Below are 15,551 nucleotides of genomic sequence, written 5' to 3' on the forward strand. Positions count from 1 at the left end.
GAGTGGTATGCTGTGGCACACTGGCAACAGCTGCAAATATCTGGTTCTTCTCAGGAGTTTTCAGCACTTTGAGTAATTCACAAGGCTTGTATGAAGTTATGCTTTAGTCTGTGGAACATCTTTCTACCTTATATGAACAACCAGTGGGACTTATTTTTCAGTGTCCTAGATAGAAAGGACTTTTTAATGAGGTCATTTGTCTGTTACAGAGCCAGTAGAGGATAGTTCCTTATCCCAGCAAGTTCTCCAGTGCTTTGACAGGTTTTTTTCAAATGTTTGGAACATTGCAGCCTCCATTAGTTTAGAAACTGTTCTACATTTTTACTGGATTTCTGCACTAGGGCACTTTTCCTAATAATCTATCACTTCCCTTTTTTCCTTATCTTTCAAATAATTAATTCTTCTGGGTTTTTTGTGTTTTGGTTTGTTGGGGTTTTTTTAAACACTGCTACACGTTTAAATACTTGTGCATGGAAAATTGGGTTGCGGTCCAAATATCTCACTCTCCTTATGATTTACTAATGTTTTTAAAAGTGTGTTGGTATGTATCATCCAGCATGTTCTCAATATGTGAAATGCCAACTCATTTGCATAAATATTTTCAAAACTGCATAATTAAGATGTATTTCATTAGCATAATATTTAGTATGTAAAATAATAAAGCAAACCAAGAAGTAATCACTTTGGCAACTTAGTAGATATCTACTACTTCAAGGCATTATATTATTCCTTCCGTCGGTATTGGAGCCTGTAGATAGACATTGTGTTGCCATGGTATTCTTTTCAACTGTGTATAGGGGAAATCTGTTTTTAAAAAATGTACAATTCAGATTTAGCTTTTTATAAGTAATTTCTTCCAGATGGTCAGATATTGTAGTAGGATATTATTTCAAGAATTTTTTGAGACTTTGTGTTGCTCCTCTTTGGAGTGCTTATTTGCAGGGTGAAGAGGAAGAGGGATTTTCTTGACATTTCACTTTGTGTATCAAATAAGAACAGACCAAAAAAAAAAATCAACCAGCACAGCTAGGAAACTAAACCACTACTCAGAACTGTATTTAAGCACAGCAATTTTTGGAAAGTGTTGCAAAACCAGCTAGTATATCTCCATCCCTTCCCTCTAGTAGCTAGAAACTTAATAAATTGGCATAATCAGTCTCTGAAGACTTTAAGGCTTTTTTTTTGGTAAATATTATTAATGACATAGATGTAAGCTAATGGCTTCTGTATAAACACTGCTTATACATATGGTGGCTATCTAAGAATGTAAAATTTGCCATGCTAAAACACTGGCAGGACCTGTGCATGCCGCTGAATTGAAAAGCAAACAAACAACACCCCCATCTCCTAAAAAAAACCCATACCTCAAAAGCAAAATTTGAATGTTCTTGGAATAGCAGAGGTCAATTCTGCTGAAACAATACAAATAAAAATACCAGTTCAAGTGAACACAGTAAAAAGAAATCTGAATTATTACATGCAAAAAAGGAAGATGACCTTGGGAATTTGAGCCAAGCTGCACCTAATGTACAGATGAACTTTTTTTTTTTGCCAGCAGACATGAGCAAACTTAATTCATGCTGTGAGATGGCTAGAAGCTGTATGGCTGCACCTAAGCCTCTGCTGAGAGACCAGAGGGATTCCAAACAAGTCTGGACACAGGCATATGTCTGCCACACAGATATTCATGTGCTGTGATACCGACTTTGCTGCGAAGAGACCACTGTCAGGATAAGGATGTGGAAGGCTTGGCATTAAGCACTTAAAGACATCACTTAAGCACATAGGAGTTGGTAGACTAAAATTGCATCAGGCGGGGGGTTGTCCACAAATGAGGTTCCAGGGCAGTCTGTTATATTTGACGCAAAGATTAATAGAGTATTGCTGCAGTCAATGGTTTTTGGTTTAAATGATGGAAACCTCCACTAGACCAGGTTGCTCAAAGCCCCGTCCAACCTGACCTCGAACACTTCCAAAAGATGGGGCATCCACCACTTCTCTGGGCAACCTGTTGCAGTGTCTCACCACTCATTGTAAAAAATTTATTCCTCATATCCAACCTAAATCTACGCTCTTTCAGCTTAAAAAGGTCACTACAGGCCTTGGTAAAAAGTCTCTCTCTGGCTTTCTTATAAGTCCTTTTTATGGAAATAAAGGGATGCAATAATGTCTCCCCAGAGCCTTCTCTCCAGGCTGAACAACCCCAACTCTCAGCCTGTCCTCATAGGAGAGGTGTTCCATCCCTCTGCCCATTTTTGTGGCCCCCTCTGGACGTGCTTGAGCATGTCCTTGTTTTTCTTGTGCTGAGGACCCCAGAGCTGGACACAGCACTGCAAGTGGGATCTCACCAGAACAGGGTAGAGGGGCAGAATAACCTCCCTTGACCTGCTGGCAATACAGCTTTTTATGCAGCCCAGGTTATGGCTGGCTTTCTGGGCTTCAGACACTGTCTGAATTTGACTACAGCCTAGGGAGAGCTGTCTTCTAGACATGCCATGCTGTGCACTTTTCATCCAGTGCTCTTAGTGTATTGATAAGCATTTAAAGTTTAATGCCAGAAGACAGTTCTGGCATCAAATTTCACTGTTTTACTAGGAAAATAACCATGGGTTAATGCACACTGCTGACAGTACCACAAAACGCCAGCGACTGACTTGGACATGCAGTCCAAAATATTGGTGCCATAAATTTGTATTTCATCTCCATTATAATTCTTTCTTTGCTCATTGTCTCTCTAACTTCTGAATCTTTCTTAAGAGTTTCACAGGGCATATTTCTTGTTTTGTGCTGAATTCAGGCAGCTAGAGTGCATGGATAGTTAAAACTTGTTTTAGGCATTACTTACAGACTTGGAAACATTTTGTAAGCAAATTGTCTCTTCATTCCCAAGACTTTCTTGGAACATTTGTCAGCTAGGTCAAGATAAATGTGTTGAGAACTGGACTTGATGTAGCCATCTACCATTGGCTTGATAGATGCAATTGGATTGACAACTGTGCTTTGGCTGGAAGGAATGCCGTGGGAGTAGGGCAAATTGCCATCAGCCATAAATGTGGTCATGAACATCTAGCAGGGTGAGCAGAATGGCAGGACATGCAGAATCTCATAAAATGGAAAAGAAAATCAAAAGAGCCCAATTTAGCATTTCATGAACTTGATCTCCAATCTGTTACTTCTCAGGCAACTTTGCTTACACTGGTGAAATCTTGCTCCAATGGCTGAAGACAGAACTTATCGCTGAAGCTTTACAGAAAACACAAGTGTACCCTGTCTCAGTAGAGACGGACACAACAATGTTTTTGCAGCAGATCAGCCCTCTTTATTGCTCCTCTCCTATCTTATATACTTTTATCCATACATCATTCTCATTGGTTACATGGCTGCTTGTCTATTACTTTATTGGCTACTTTTCTTAAAATCCCCCACTGTCTGGGTATCTGACGAACACAGTATTTTTCTTCTTTCTCCTTATCTTCAGTTCCTTTCTCAGGCTGACACAGCACTCCTCCGGGACTTTTCCAGCTGTTCAGGGGTACACAACAAGCTGGTCACGGTCAAGCTGTTCTCTCTCTGTCAAGCATTCGGCAGACCCACTGCCTCCTCCAACAATACCCCAGTAAGAGAAGCATTCCAAGTAGCTCAGTCTCAGTGTAGTTTCAGTGAACATACTTAGAAGTTAACTGGAGTGACAGTCTCCCTTTCAAGCTTTCTTACTTTTAAGTGAGCCTTCATTCTATATACAAAGTCTTTTAAATGGCCATGTGTTCTGGTCCTTGGGATTACTTGCCTCTATTCCCTTCTTCAGGCACGTTATCTTTCCATCCCAAAGTGCCATGAGACTCCAGTTTGGTCTGCAAAAATGGATTTGTGCAAACAACATTTTCCAGAAGCAGTAGAAAGGTCTGTCTGTGGATTTTTAGGAGTTGGATGACTCCTCATTTCTAAACCCTTATCATGTTTTGTACACCATGTACGCACCAGTTTGGTCTTCAGAATATAGTTAGAAAGAGTAGAAAGGATAGAGTACTTCTAAGAGAAGAGGGGCTGAACACAAGCTCACAAGCTGCAGATCTCTATCATTTATGTAACCTAACAAATGGGAGGCGATCCAGGAATGCCTTTTTTTTTCTTGAACCTTCTGTCTTGCTATTCTAAAGTGTTAATGCAAGTTTTTCTTTAGGAAATGTGCATTGCAGGAGAACTGACTCTGTTTTACAAGACAAGTTGTTCAACATTGAACTTAGGGCTATCTAATCTATTGCAGCTGAAAGAGCTCATGTTGAGGACAGAGGAGGATAGCAAACATCTTCAAGAAGAAGAACATAAAGTTTACTTGTTTAGTGTTGACTATAAGTAGCACAGAGACTAATGAAATTATTTTAACTTTCTGTAAGGTGTGCTTATGACCTTTGAAGTTGCAAATAGCAAGGTTGTTTTCCTCTGAAGTGGTTTTCAGCTTTTACTTCCCCTCTTCTAAAGGTTTTGGTTTCTTTCACTGAAGATGTTAATCATAGCATCTTGACTGACACTTGTTTATTCAGATACACAGGTGTGCTTTCTAGCAAATGTATCATTTTAATTGTGTGAATTTATGAATATAAAAAAATCGCTGCGTGACAGTTTCTTATTTTGGTGTATAGACTTAGTAAGAGTCAGTGACCAAGCAGAAAAGTTGTCTGGCTTCTGTTTTGAGTTTCACCATTAGCACAAAAGCATTCCACTTCAGCTAATTCCCTACCTCGTGACAAAAAATGATATAACTCACTGGTCAGACATGTTATTTCAGATCCCTCTCTAAACTTGTTTCACAAAAATCCGAGTTGTTACAGACTAGTCAAGGCTATACCAAGTCCAGCTGTCATGTTGTAACTCACGTTGGTAGCTTTGAAGATTGCCTCCTTTATAGACTCCTACCCATCAGACTAGAGTCAAATGTGACAGTAATGGATTGCTGATTTTAAAAATAATTTTTAAAAAGAATATAGCTATTAAAAAGGTCAACTTCTTTTACTTGTCTCTGCTTCAAATTTACAAATTGTGAGTAGTGTCATGCCTTAGGCACTATGGTTTCACTGGTGATTTCATTAAGTATGTATGTTGGTTTTATTCACATGCTTGTCATATTAGGTCAAAAATCTTCATTGTTTGTTTAGATAGTTGAACTAAAGCTAGCCTCCAAATCCTAATTTACAGGAAGGATGCTTTTCATCAAACTTGCAGCTTTTTGTAGGGACATTACTCATAAAATTGGAATTCTGCAGTGAACACAGACCTTAAAATATTGCAAAATAAAGCTGAAGCACATTGTCAAATATATTATGACTTTAAATTATTATGAATGAAAGAATCTGAAGATTTAATTATTCATTTCAGTGTGTGCTTGTTTTTCCCCTAGGTGGCATTGGCAGGATCATCAATGGTGCTTTTATGGTATTGAAAGGTCATCGGTCAATTGTAAACCAAGTCCGGTTTAATCCTCACACTTACATGATCTGTTCTTCTGGTGTTGAAAAGATCATAAAGGTAAGATTAATCATCAGAAAATGTGTTCTTTCGGTATATTGGGAAGAAATGTTTTGTTTTGCTCAGCATCTTTCTTTTCCACACCTATTCTGTCTTCTCATCTTATTCTTTTGTACACTGATATGTCTCATTTGCTGGCTAAACTGTTGCAAATTTTTAATTGGACATTTCAACTTTAAACTCCAACTCAATGTTAAAGGTTTTAGAGATGAGGGATAAGATCAGAATTTCCTGGATTTATACCTTGAAAAAGGATTCCCCCCCCCCCCAGTTTCATTCCATACATAACTGAAGTATCATACAGACAGGCCTTCTGGCGAGAGTTTGGTCACAGCTGTAATGTGATCTCCTAAGACTTCTGATACTTCAGGCTAAAATTTAATAAAAATCTTTTCAAAGAGTATTGTTGAGCCTTAGCCTAGCTGAATTTGGCCCAAATACTGCCTGAGGAGCCCTTCTATAATTTTTGTACACACTTCTGCATTGAATCAATTCAACATACCTTTCTGTGGCTTCCAGAGGAAATAGGACTCTTAATACCTTCTAAAACTTGTCTTTTCACAATGCTTTAACAACGTACAGTATTTTTAGAAAGTTGTTGCCTTTTTATGTAGAATGTAAAGAGATAAAAAACTTTGATATGTTCAGAAACTTTCTTAAGGAAAGGCAGCCAGTATTGTGGGAGCAAGGCAGAAACTTTTTTGTAATTTCAAATAGCAGACGTTGAGGATGGGGAGGCAGGGGATTATGCTACACTAATGCACTTTGCATTCTGCTGCTGTAGGAATTTTTCTATAATTTAGGTCTATCAACAAGATAAAAGAAACCGGAATGATACAGTTTTTAAGTAGGATAATGAGAACTGATGCTGCTTCTAACTATTTGTTGAATGACTTCATAAAACTCTTACCTGCATGTGGCTATAAATGGGGTTATTTGAGTATTAGTAAACACTTTAGTCAGCTACAAGACTGAACGAACTTGTTCTGCAAAGGAGTGTTTTAGTGGTCTGCAACTTAGGGACCAGGAACTGGCCCAATGCTCGGCTGCATCACTTGCATTACACCTGCTATCAGCATTTGGGTTCTGACTGTAGTTCAGCTTTTATTCTATTTTCCACTGTACTTAGTTTGATTTTGTACTTTTTTCTTCATCTATGTCCCTGACAGGTTTGATCACAGATCTTTCAAATACAGGCTTTGAACAAAAATGCTTTGAACAGTCTTAGCAGCTCACTGATTTTTCAATTTCCAAGCAGTTAAACTGCTACTGTTTAACAACAGTTTTGCCAAAGGCCTTCCCCCGCCGCCTTCCCCCGCCACCCCCCCACCTCCCACTTCAGGAACTTGATTCATACAGCCTGAATTCTCCCATTTCGATTTTAGATCTGCTGACCCTTCACCCTATGAATCCTTCCTGCATGAGTGTGCTCAGACTGTTGGATTAGCACTAGTATAGACATCCCCTGTGTTGCTTTTGTGTACTTCTGCTAGGGTTTTGGTGAGGGGTTTTTTGCCTAGTGATTAAAAGGTTAGTTCGATTAAGGCTTCAGTCACAGGTTGTGTAACTCTTTCAAAGACACCTCTGCTTGAATGCTTCCCTAGAAGAGAACTCCCGTTGTGTCACAGTATGTGCAGTGGAACTCGGGTAGCTGCTTTGTAGAAACTGAATTCCCCAAACATTGCAAGCTAGAAACAAATTAAGGGAAAGGTGTTTATTAGTGAGCCAGAACTTCTTACCCTTTTGTTGTATGTCATTTTGTCTCAGCTTGTAATGTGCCTTGTTTGGGGATCAGGTTGTTTTAAGGCTTATATCTTGTCTGGTCTGCATGACTTCAGTCTTCAGAGGTACTGTCCTAGTGAACAGTGGTTGGTGGGTGACCATACAATGGTGGCTTCTCCTTCATTCCAGCTACTTCTCCATATAGGTTGGAGGCTAGTGACTACCACTAGCAGAAGGGCAAAACAGGAAAACCATCACCAGCATTTCTAAGAGGCTATTTACTGCATTAAAAACAGCTGGGAACATAAGTCCTTCCCTTGTATGGCTGTCTTCCTTTTCCCCCATATAAATGCTTGATGTGCTTGCTTGGAGAAGTTGAGATGACAAGAAGAGCCATGAATAAAAGTTGTAGTTAGGCGTTTTTTTGTTTTCTTGCTTTGTTGGGTTTTGTTTGTTTTAATCAGTTCCTTAAGAAATATCCTTCCTTTTACTGTCCTTCAGGTGTCTTCTAAAACCTTTCTGGAATTAAACCACAGAAAATAACTTCACTGTGGATGACTGGTATTCCAGTTTCTCGATTGTAGAAACTCTGTGATGAATTAAAAATGTGGATGCAAGTAGTTGTTTGTCTGAGCTCTTAATTTTTAGACTAGCTGGTCTAAATTTAGTACTTCTAGAAGTGAGGAACTGATAGCACCAGCATCAAGGCGTGATACAGACAAGCCATTCAGTAATTCCACGTGCTCTGCCAACACATTTGCTATTTTAATACTGATTGCAAATGAAATACAAATTCATCTCAGGCCTAGCCCTGCTGAAATGAGTAGTATTCGCAAGAATGATTTTGACCTTGGTGGTTATGGTTTTTTTGCTTCAGTTTTATTATGTTGTAAAGCACCTGCAAGAATATAATTCAGTAACTTGGTGGTTTACAGTTTGATTTCTGTTACAACTGAGAACACAGTGAATGAGATGGGGGGGAGTGTGAATATTCAAGTGAGGAGACCTAAAATAAGACTCAACAAGATCATTAATAAAGGATACTAGAAGCCTTGACTCCAGAGTGCTGGACACATCAACTCAGATGAATTGCTCATTGCCTTCCAATTCAGAAATTTGAACCTCAGTAAAATTGTATGGAAAAGCACAGCTGTGAACTCAAATTATTATTTGCAGCAGGCATTTGCCATGAGGGCTAAAGCAATATAAAATAGAAAAATACCACTTTCCCCTCAGTTAAGAGTGTGAGACATTGCAATGTGCTGGCAGGAAAACAAATTGCATTTGCAGGAGAAATAAATGAGGCATTCCCTCTGATGTGTGGGGCTTAGAGGACGGCCACAGAGAATTACGCAATTAAAAGACAGTTCCAGAAAAGATAAAATAGATAAAGTGCATAAGGATTTTCAGAAAGAAATACTGTTTTGTATTGGAAATGAAATACTGTGTAACTGAACACAACTGTTGTGGGTCCTATTTGTTTAAAAATCATCAGTATATCAAAGATAGCAAAGTCTATTTGCCCATGTTGCTATAGTGACAGATTAATGTCATGGTGGCTAGCTGCCTCTGCCTAATCAGATAATCTAATATAGCTGGTTTTAATTATTCTCACGCTATGGGCATAACTACTTTTTTGTTCTAAAATTTGGGGGTTTGCCACCATGGCATACAGGCAATTCAAAGATACAGGCAATTAAGCATTTCTGCTGAAGGAGAGAACCAGTTTTGTACTCCCCTTTTCTGTTGTTCCTGTTTTTATATCTGTACTCGAGGCATCAGTGAGTAATATTGAGCTCCTTTATCCTCTGACAGAGAAAGAACTTCCTGATAGATTGTTGCTTCAGTGGGATTATTTGCTAACTTATTTTCTCCAATTTGCTTACATTCTTCCACAACATGGTGTTAGCCAGAGGATGACAAAAAAGCAAAGGCATTCTGTTTACAAAGAAGCCCATTTCAGATGCCACAGAGCGCACTGGACCAGGTGCTGGCAGTTTAAAGACTTTCCAGTTCTGCCAGGGATAGATTATGAGTCTGATTTCTTTCTGGGATTCTGGCAGGCCCTTGCACTCCCTCATAGCAAAACTCTTAACAAGTAGGAATATCAATCTCTAGAGACATCTCATGGTGTACAAACAGGTATTCATCCTGAATTCCCTTCACTTCTCTTTATTATTTATTCCTTCTCTGTGAACAAATCTGTCTCAGAAGGGAAAAGCCTCACTATGGACTCTTTGTAGCTATCTTCTTAATACTTAACACTGCTGTATTTTCCCTGATGCTTGCAGAGTGAGCAGACAGATGTGGTAGTACTAGCAAGGATGTGGAATCTCCCTGTGCACACTTCAGAGACCTTTTCCCAGGGGGACTTCAGAGCAGACTTACTTCTCCTCCATTTATATTGGTTCATACAGAATCTAAAAGTTTTCTAATTCTCTTGCTTAAAAAAAAAAAGTTTTATAAAACCTAGGGATCAACCTGACACTATGAAGACTATTTGAGGAAGGGGCATGCCAGCATGCTTGTCCAGGCCCACAGCATGAAGGATTTACAAAAAGGTATATGCTTCTTAAATACAAAAAGATCTGATCTACTTGCTGAAATGTTCAGCAGTGGGACAAAGAGTAAAAGCTCTGATAAATGGTGAGAGAAGTTACTGAACATGTGCTAGTTAAATCATCAAGAAGACAGCAACTCAGAATAGTCCTTTGAACAATTAGCGTTCTGTTTTTCTAATCAAAAACTTGTTGTATCCCCAAATCAAATCAACAATCTCACGTGTCCACTGAAGGAAGTCTGTAGGAAGTGGAGCATGGGAAATAATTAGGGGATGAAGAGAGATTATTTCTGTTCTCTTGAATAATTCAAAAAGGTTAAGTATGGTTGATGGAAGTCTATACATTGTGGGCTTAGGTTGGGTTTTGTTATCTTCATCCAAACCTGATGCTTGTTGCTCGAGCTATGGGTCTAGTAAGTGCAGTGCTTGAACCAAGCAATGGAGGCTGTCTTCATTCTAGTTTCAAGTATTGTATTAATGAACTGTACTGGAAGAGTATTTGCTTAAGTACTGAAAATAATAAAAATAGCAAATAAGTACAAATAGCAAATACACCTTGATATTGAGGCATGTTCCTAGGAACAGGCTAATGTAATGCAATGTAAAATTCCTTTGCCTTTGCTCTGAAAGGCAGCTTGATTGCCATACAGAAAAAGGTGTATCTGCAGCCCACTTTAATTGTGCAGTGGTGTCTTTTTTTATCTACATAGCAAGATCATATGTGGAAGCTCTGTTAACCATGAATTAGAGAGGATGCAAAGTAAAGTCATTAAAGATTGGGAGAATTCCAGAATAAAGGTTACTTGTACCTCTTTAAATTTGGATGTGCTGAACAAGTAGCTGCAAAATAATTGATTTTGTTTTACTTCCAATATTAAAGGTGTAAAGTCTTACTGTACACTGTTGAAAATCTCTGTGAATACAGAATTACTGGCATTCTTGTGGGCTTTTTTTATAGTGCTTGTCATGGTAGTATCAGATTGTTGCATGTGTTAACTACGCATCTGAGATGAGTGCTGATTATCCCATTTACACAGGAAAAACACTTTTTGTTAGCGGTTTTGTCTACTTGAAACAAAACTTGGCTAATTTCTGTTGGAAAAAGAAATGTTTTTGCCAAAGTCTATCCCAACATGCCAACCTGGTATAGACAGCTGGCGTAGAATTTTTTTATTCTGAGCTTGTTAATGTGGTAAAACCAAAGTATGATGGAAATCAGATATTTTAAGCAGGACGTTAAAGCAGAATTGTGGATAAGCTACATACTAGCTCTGCTTACAGTAAGTGTGGTGCATCACATTAACCATCATCTGGAAAGAAGTGATAATGGTTGTCCAATGAGTGCCTTAATCACGTTGCCCCTGAATCTGAGTAAACCTGAGAAAGGTGAGGAGATCCAACTATTAGTTTGCTATGGATTGCCAGTTTCTCAGGGATACTGGTGGAGCTTCTTTGGGGCTCTTTTTTTCTTTCTTTTCTCCTCCACACCAGGAAAACTGAGGGAAGGCTAGATGGGCAGCACAGTCAAGGCTGTTGCTATTGGTGAAATCATCACACTTTGCAATGTTACTACCTCTCTCCACTTCAAAAGTAGCTTTCAGTAAAACTCTTCTCCTTCACCTTTCCCCATTAACTAAAACTGTTGTTGTGTCTTGAGAGGATGTTGGATGCTTTCTTTCCTGCATAACTGTTCCCTAAAGGGAGTAGTGCAGCTCTGCTTTTCACCTCCCTACATTCAGCGCTCTGCCTGCTGATCAGGTGTGACTGACAGTGCATCTGGATGAAATGTTACTCTACATCACTGGCACAAGCAACTCTAGTTTCCTGGGAAACAAGTGCCTTCATTAGTGCTAAGACTGTATTGTAGGCAACAAACTATTCTTACCGTTAGTGAGTAAGCATCCCCTATTACATAAAAATAGAGCCCTGCAATTTGGGAGAAATTATTACACAATGAAGTATTGAAATGATGGATGATCTGCGGTGTGAGAGCTTTTAAATTCTGGATGGGTGAAGTAGATGCAGGAAAAACATATTTGTAAAGGAGGAGGGGGAAAAAAAAACACCTCTCTGGAATACTTGTAAGTATGGGTCTGAGGGGTAAAAATTAATTAAAACAATCTGCAATTGTTTTGGGTATTGGCACTTTTGTTCTATTTCAAATGCTTGCAATAGCTTATGAATTCAAAGACATACGTTTTTTTTTTCTATTTTCTGTTACAGATCTGGAGTCCTTACAAGCAGCCCGACTGCACAGGGGATCTGGATGGTAGAATTGAGGATGATTCACGTTGCCTCTACACTCACGAAGAGTATATCAGTCTTGTGTTGAACAGTGGTAGTGGTTTGTCCCATGATTATGCCAACCAGTCAGTCCAGGAAGACCCACGGATGATGGCCTTTTTTGACTCCCTGGTGCGCCGGGAGATCGAGGGCTGGAGTTCTGACTCGGACAGTGACCTCAGTGAAAGCACAATCCTGCAGCTCCATGCAGGAGTGAGCGAACGCTCCGCTTACAGTGAGTCGGAGTCATCTGCCTCTTTGCACCACTCCCCACCACATGTGGCTGAAGAGTCTGATGAAACTGCCTATAACTTAAGGGCTTTACGGTCAGCTGAATCCCCCTCAGCCAGGGAAGATGTGGCTTCCCGTCAGCAGAGGCTCTCTGCACTGAGAAAGTATCAGGATAAACGTCTCCTGGCCCTTTCCAATGAGTCTGACTCTGATGACAATACCTGTGAGGCAGAACTTGATACAGACCTTTTCCCACGACCACGGTCCCCAAGTCCTGAGGAGAATGAATCCAGCAGTTCCAGCAGCAGCAGCAGTACAGAAGATGAAGAGGAACTGAATGAGCGACGCACATCTATGAGGCAACGCAATGCACTGAGGCGCCGACAGAAGGTACAAAAGGAGGAAAGGACTAGCACTAACACGGAGAATGTGACCCCTTATATAGGTGAGGACATCTATGATTACCCTCAGATCAAAGTAGATGACCTTTCTTCTTCTCCAGCGTCTTCACCAGAAAGGAGTTCAGCCAACAAAGAAGTTCTCAAAGAAAGGACATCTCCTTGTTCAGACAGTGAATCAGTGGAAAGAAAGATATACAGAGCTTACAAATGGCTTCATTATTCTTACATATATTCAGCTAGTAAAGATGGTGAATCCTCCAAAGGAGATGGAGAGAATGACGAAGGGAAACCAGGAACTAGTGGAAGGCATAGTACAGCACACTCGCTAAATAAGGAAGATGCTAGAAACTTGAGTTCAGTAGTTCCTCAAGGTTCCCCAGCTCTTTCTACTGAAAGTTACAACAAAGAAACTTTAAAAGAATGTGGCTTGATAGAAAATTCTAGTAATGGTCAAGCTCATGAATGTGACAATCAGTGGCGGATGGAGGGTCAAGAAAACACATCTGAAGACACTAGCAGTGGAGGTATAGAGCATTCTTTTGAGACTAAAAAGCTCAATGGGAAAGCTAACTTCAAAGGGCTAAATAGTTGTACTGAAGAACCTTGCATTCAGACTGCAGGACTTGTGGAACAGAAAAATAGTCAGAACTGTCAACCAACATCAAGCCATCACTCACTGGTCCCTCCGTTCTCCACTGTTGCCATCTGTAGCATGTCGGGTCACTGCTCCAGAAACCAGACTGATGACAGTGAGGAGAGGAGCCTCGACACTTCCTGTGTTAACCACAATAATGGCCACTTGCATCTCCGCCCTTCATGCTTCAACAATGGACAGAGTTTTGGAGAGCAGGAGACTCTGACGCAAGGACTACAGGTGCACTCAAATGCTGATAATGGCAACCTTGTACAGGTGGATGTGACCTTGCACAAAGACTACTGCCTGTCTGAAATGGGCTCCAACAGCTACCATGTGAGCACAAGAGAGGATACTGCTGACTTGCATCCTACAGGCAGTGAGAGCACTCAATCTCTTGGAGGACTGAAAAGACACAGAGTGGAGTTGGAAGATGCAGATTCAGAGAGTTCATCCTTAGAAAAGAAGCTAAAAACATGATAAATGCAAATGTCTGTCGTAGTGTGCACTCTCAAAAAAAAAAAAAAGGAAAAAGAAAGTATTAAAAGCACATAGAGCTTGGGTCTGAAACATTGCGTTTGATTCTCCATTCCATTCTTCAGTGGGTCTGTTTTAGATTGCCAATGGTTCATGCTGTATAAAAATCCAACTTACTCCTTAATGAGACTGAGTCTAGTGTACCCATACAAGGTTCTGTTTAAAGTAAATCCTTATTAAGACGGTTGAATGAATTTTTCTTGTGTGAACATGTGTCGTTTGTTCAGCCAGAAAACCAGGATGACTGCTTTAAGTTTTAATTGTTCTTCTACGAAGGAATTTTTCCATACTGACACTTAATACACATTACAGGCTGAAGAATGATCAAATTAGATCATACTGGTGGTAGCTTGGGGTGTGTTTCTTATTGAGGAAAATGGGAAAGAAACCTTTCTGGGCCCTTTATTCTGCTTCAGAAACTAAAGAAATGCGACGTTAGGGAGGATATTCTCAGAACTGACTGGTAGCTTTAGAGATGATTCTTCATAAACCACTTGCTTCTGATACAGTTCAGTGACATTATTTTTATGCCAACAGAAAAGCTATAGGAAATGAGCCTCTTTCCAAAGTCAACTTTAGACTGTTCCCATGGCGACATTCAATTTTCTGGGTTTTTTTTAAAGAAAGGAACTGAATAACACAGTGTCATCACTATACTAAAATGTGATTGTTTGGCAAGAGGAGGTATTATACTGTAGGCCTCACTCTAACCAAGGGCTATTAAAAATCAGGCACTGAAACATGCCTTTCTGTGATCTTAACACATGGATATTCACCATCATCATTATTAAGAATATGGCTCTGAGTGTTGGGATGTATTTTGACTGTGCCTTCCCCTTCCCCCATGTGCTTACTTTTGGGAGGCAGTAGGCCAAAGAGAAAATAGTGGAAGGATGGGCAATGTAACTGATGCATGTTAACAGCAACACTTAGTAAAGTCTGAGAACTGGTGGTTTAGCCCAGAGCTCAAAACAGGTTGGCATTGGAGATCAGAGTTGGTTTTCCACCACTGTGCTGCAAATATTTAAAACTGCATATGGGTAGGTGGATTGTGTGTGTAAGGGAGAGCTTCAGAGAAACGTCCCCATGTGTGAGGACACTCAGGACTCCAAGTCTGGGAATTGGAGCTTGAGCAAGCTGCCGTGACCCGACGTACTGTTCAGATGGATGGAGTCTGTCCTTGCCTGGGCTCTGTTTTTAATGGAGTACTTAGTGACTCCTTTCAGTTCTGTCATACTGGAATTGGCAGAATTGCACTTGCTTCCCTAGCGACAAGGTAAGAGGGGAGTCAGTGTGTGAAGGGTAAAGAAACCACCTATAAAGGACATGAAAACCATGTGCTTGTGCTTTGTGGTGCTGACAACAGAAGAGGAAGCTTCTTTTGACCCCAGTAATTGTCACAGGCTTTCAAGTCCAGTACTGAGGAAGGATTATTTTAACGAATGGATTTTTGCTTTTGATATGACTTTAGCAGTGCACTGCTGTAGAGCACTGCTCTCAGAATAATTTTTTCATATGCACAGCTGCCTGGTACCTGGGGAAAGAAGGAGGATGCCCCGTTAAAACATGGTGAGAGTAAAGGAGCACTTCAGAAGGGATGCTGGGAGGGGAAGGTATGGGAGGGAGAGTGAAGAACATGAGCTGAAGAATTTTCTTCCAA

The 15,551-nt window shown here is 40.0% G+C and overlaps 1 protein-coding gene across 3 annotated transcripts in view; it reads left to right on the forward strand.

The window, feature by feature from the left end:
- Positions 1-14,085, forward strand: part of DCAF5 (DDB1 and CUL4 associated factor 5) — a 74,091-nt gene extending 60,006 nt beyond the window's left edge. For 2 of the 3 annotated variants that reach the window (XM_074909706.1, XM_074909708.1), the window contains exons 8-9: positions 5,396-5,523; positions 12,029-14,085. In XM_074909706.1, coding sequence (XP_074765807.1) covers positions 5,396-5,523; positions 12,029-13,834 — 1,934 coding nt within the window. In that variant the 3' untranslated portion in view covers positions 13,835-14,085. The remainder of the gene's footprint in view (positions 1-5,395; positions 5,524-12,028) is intronic. The other variant, XM_074909707.1, reaches the window with a different exon arrangement.
- Positions 14,086-15,551: the final 1,466 nt, after the last annotated feature.

This window comes from Athene noctua, chromosome 6 (assembly GCF_965140245.1).
Source record: "Athene noctua chromosome 6, bAthNoc1.hap1.1, whole genome shotgun sequence".
NCBI classification, from domain to species: domain Eukaryota; kingdom Metazoa; phylum Chordata; class Aves; order Strigiformes; family Strigidae; genus Athene; species Athene noctua.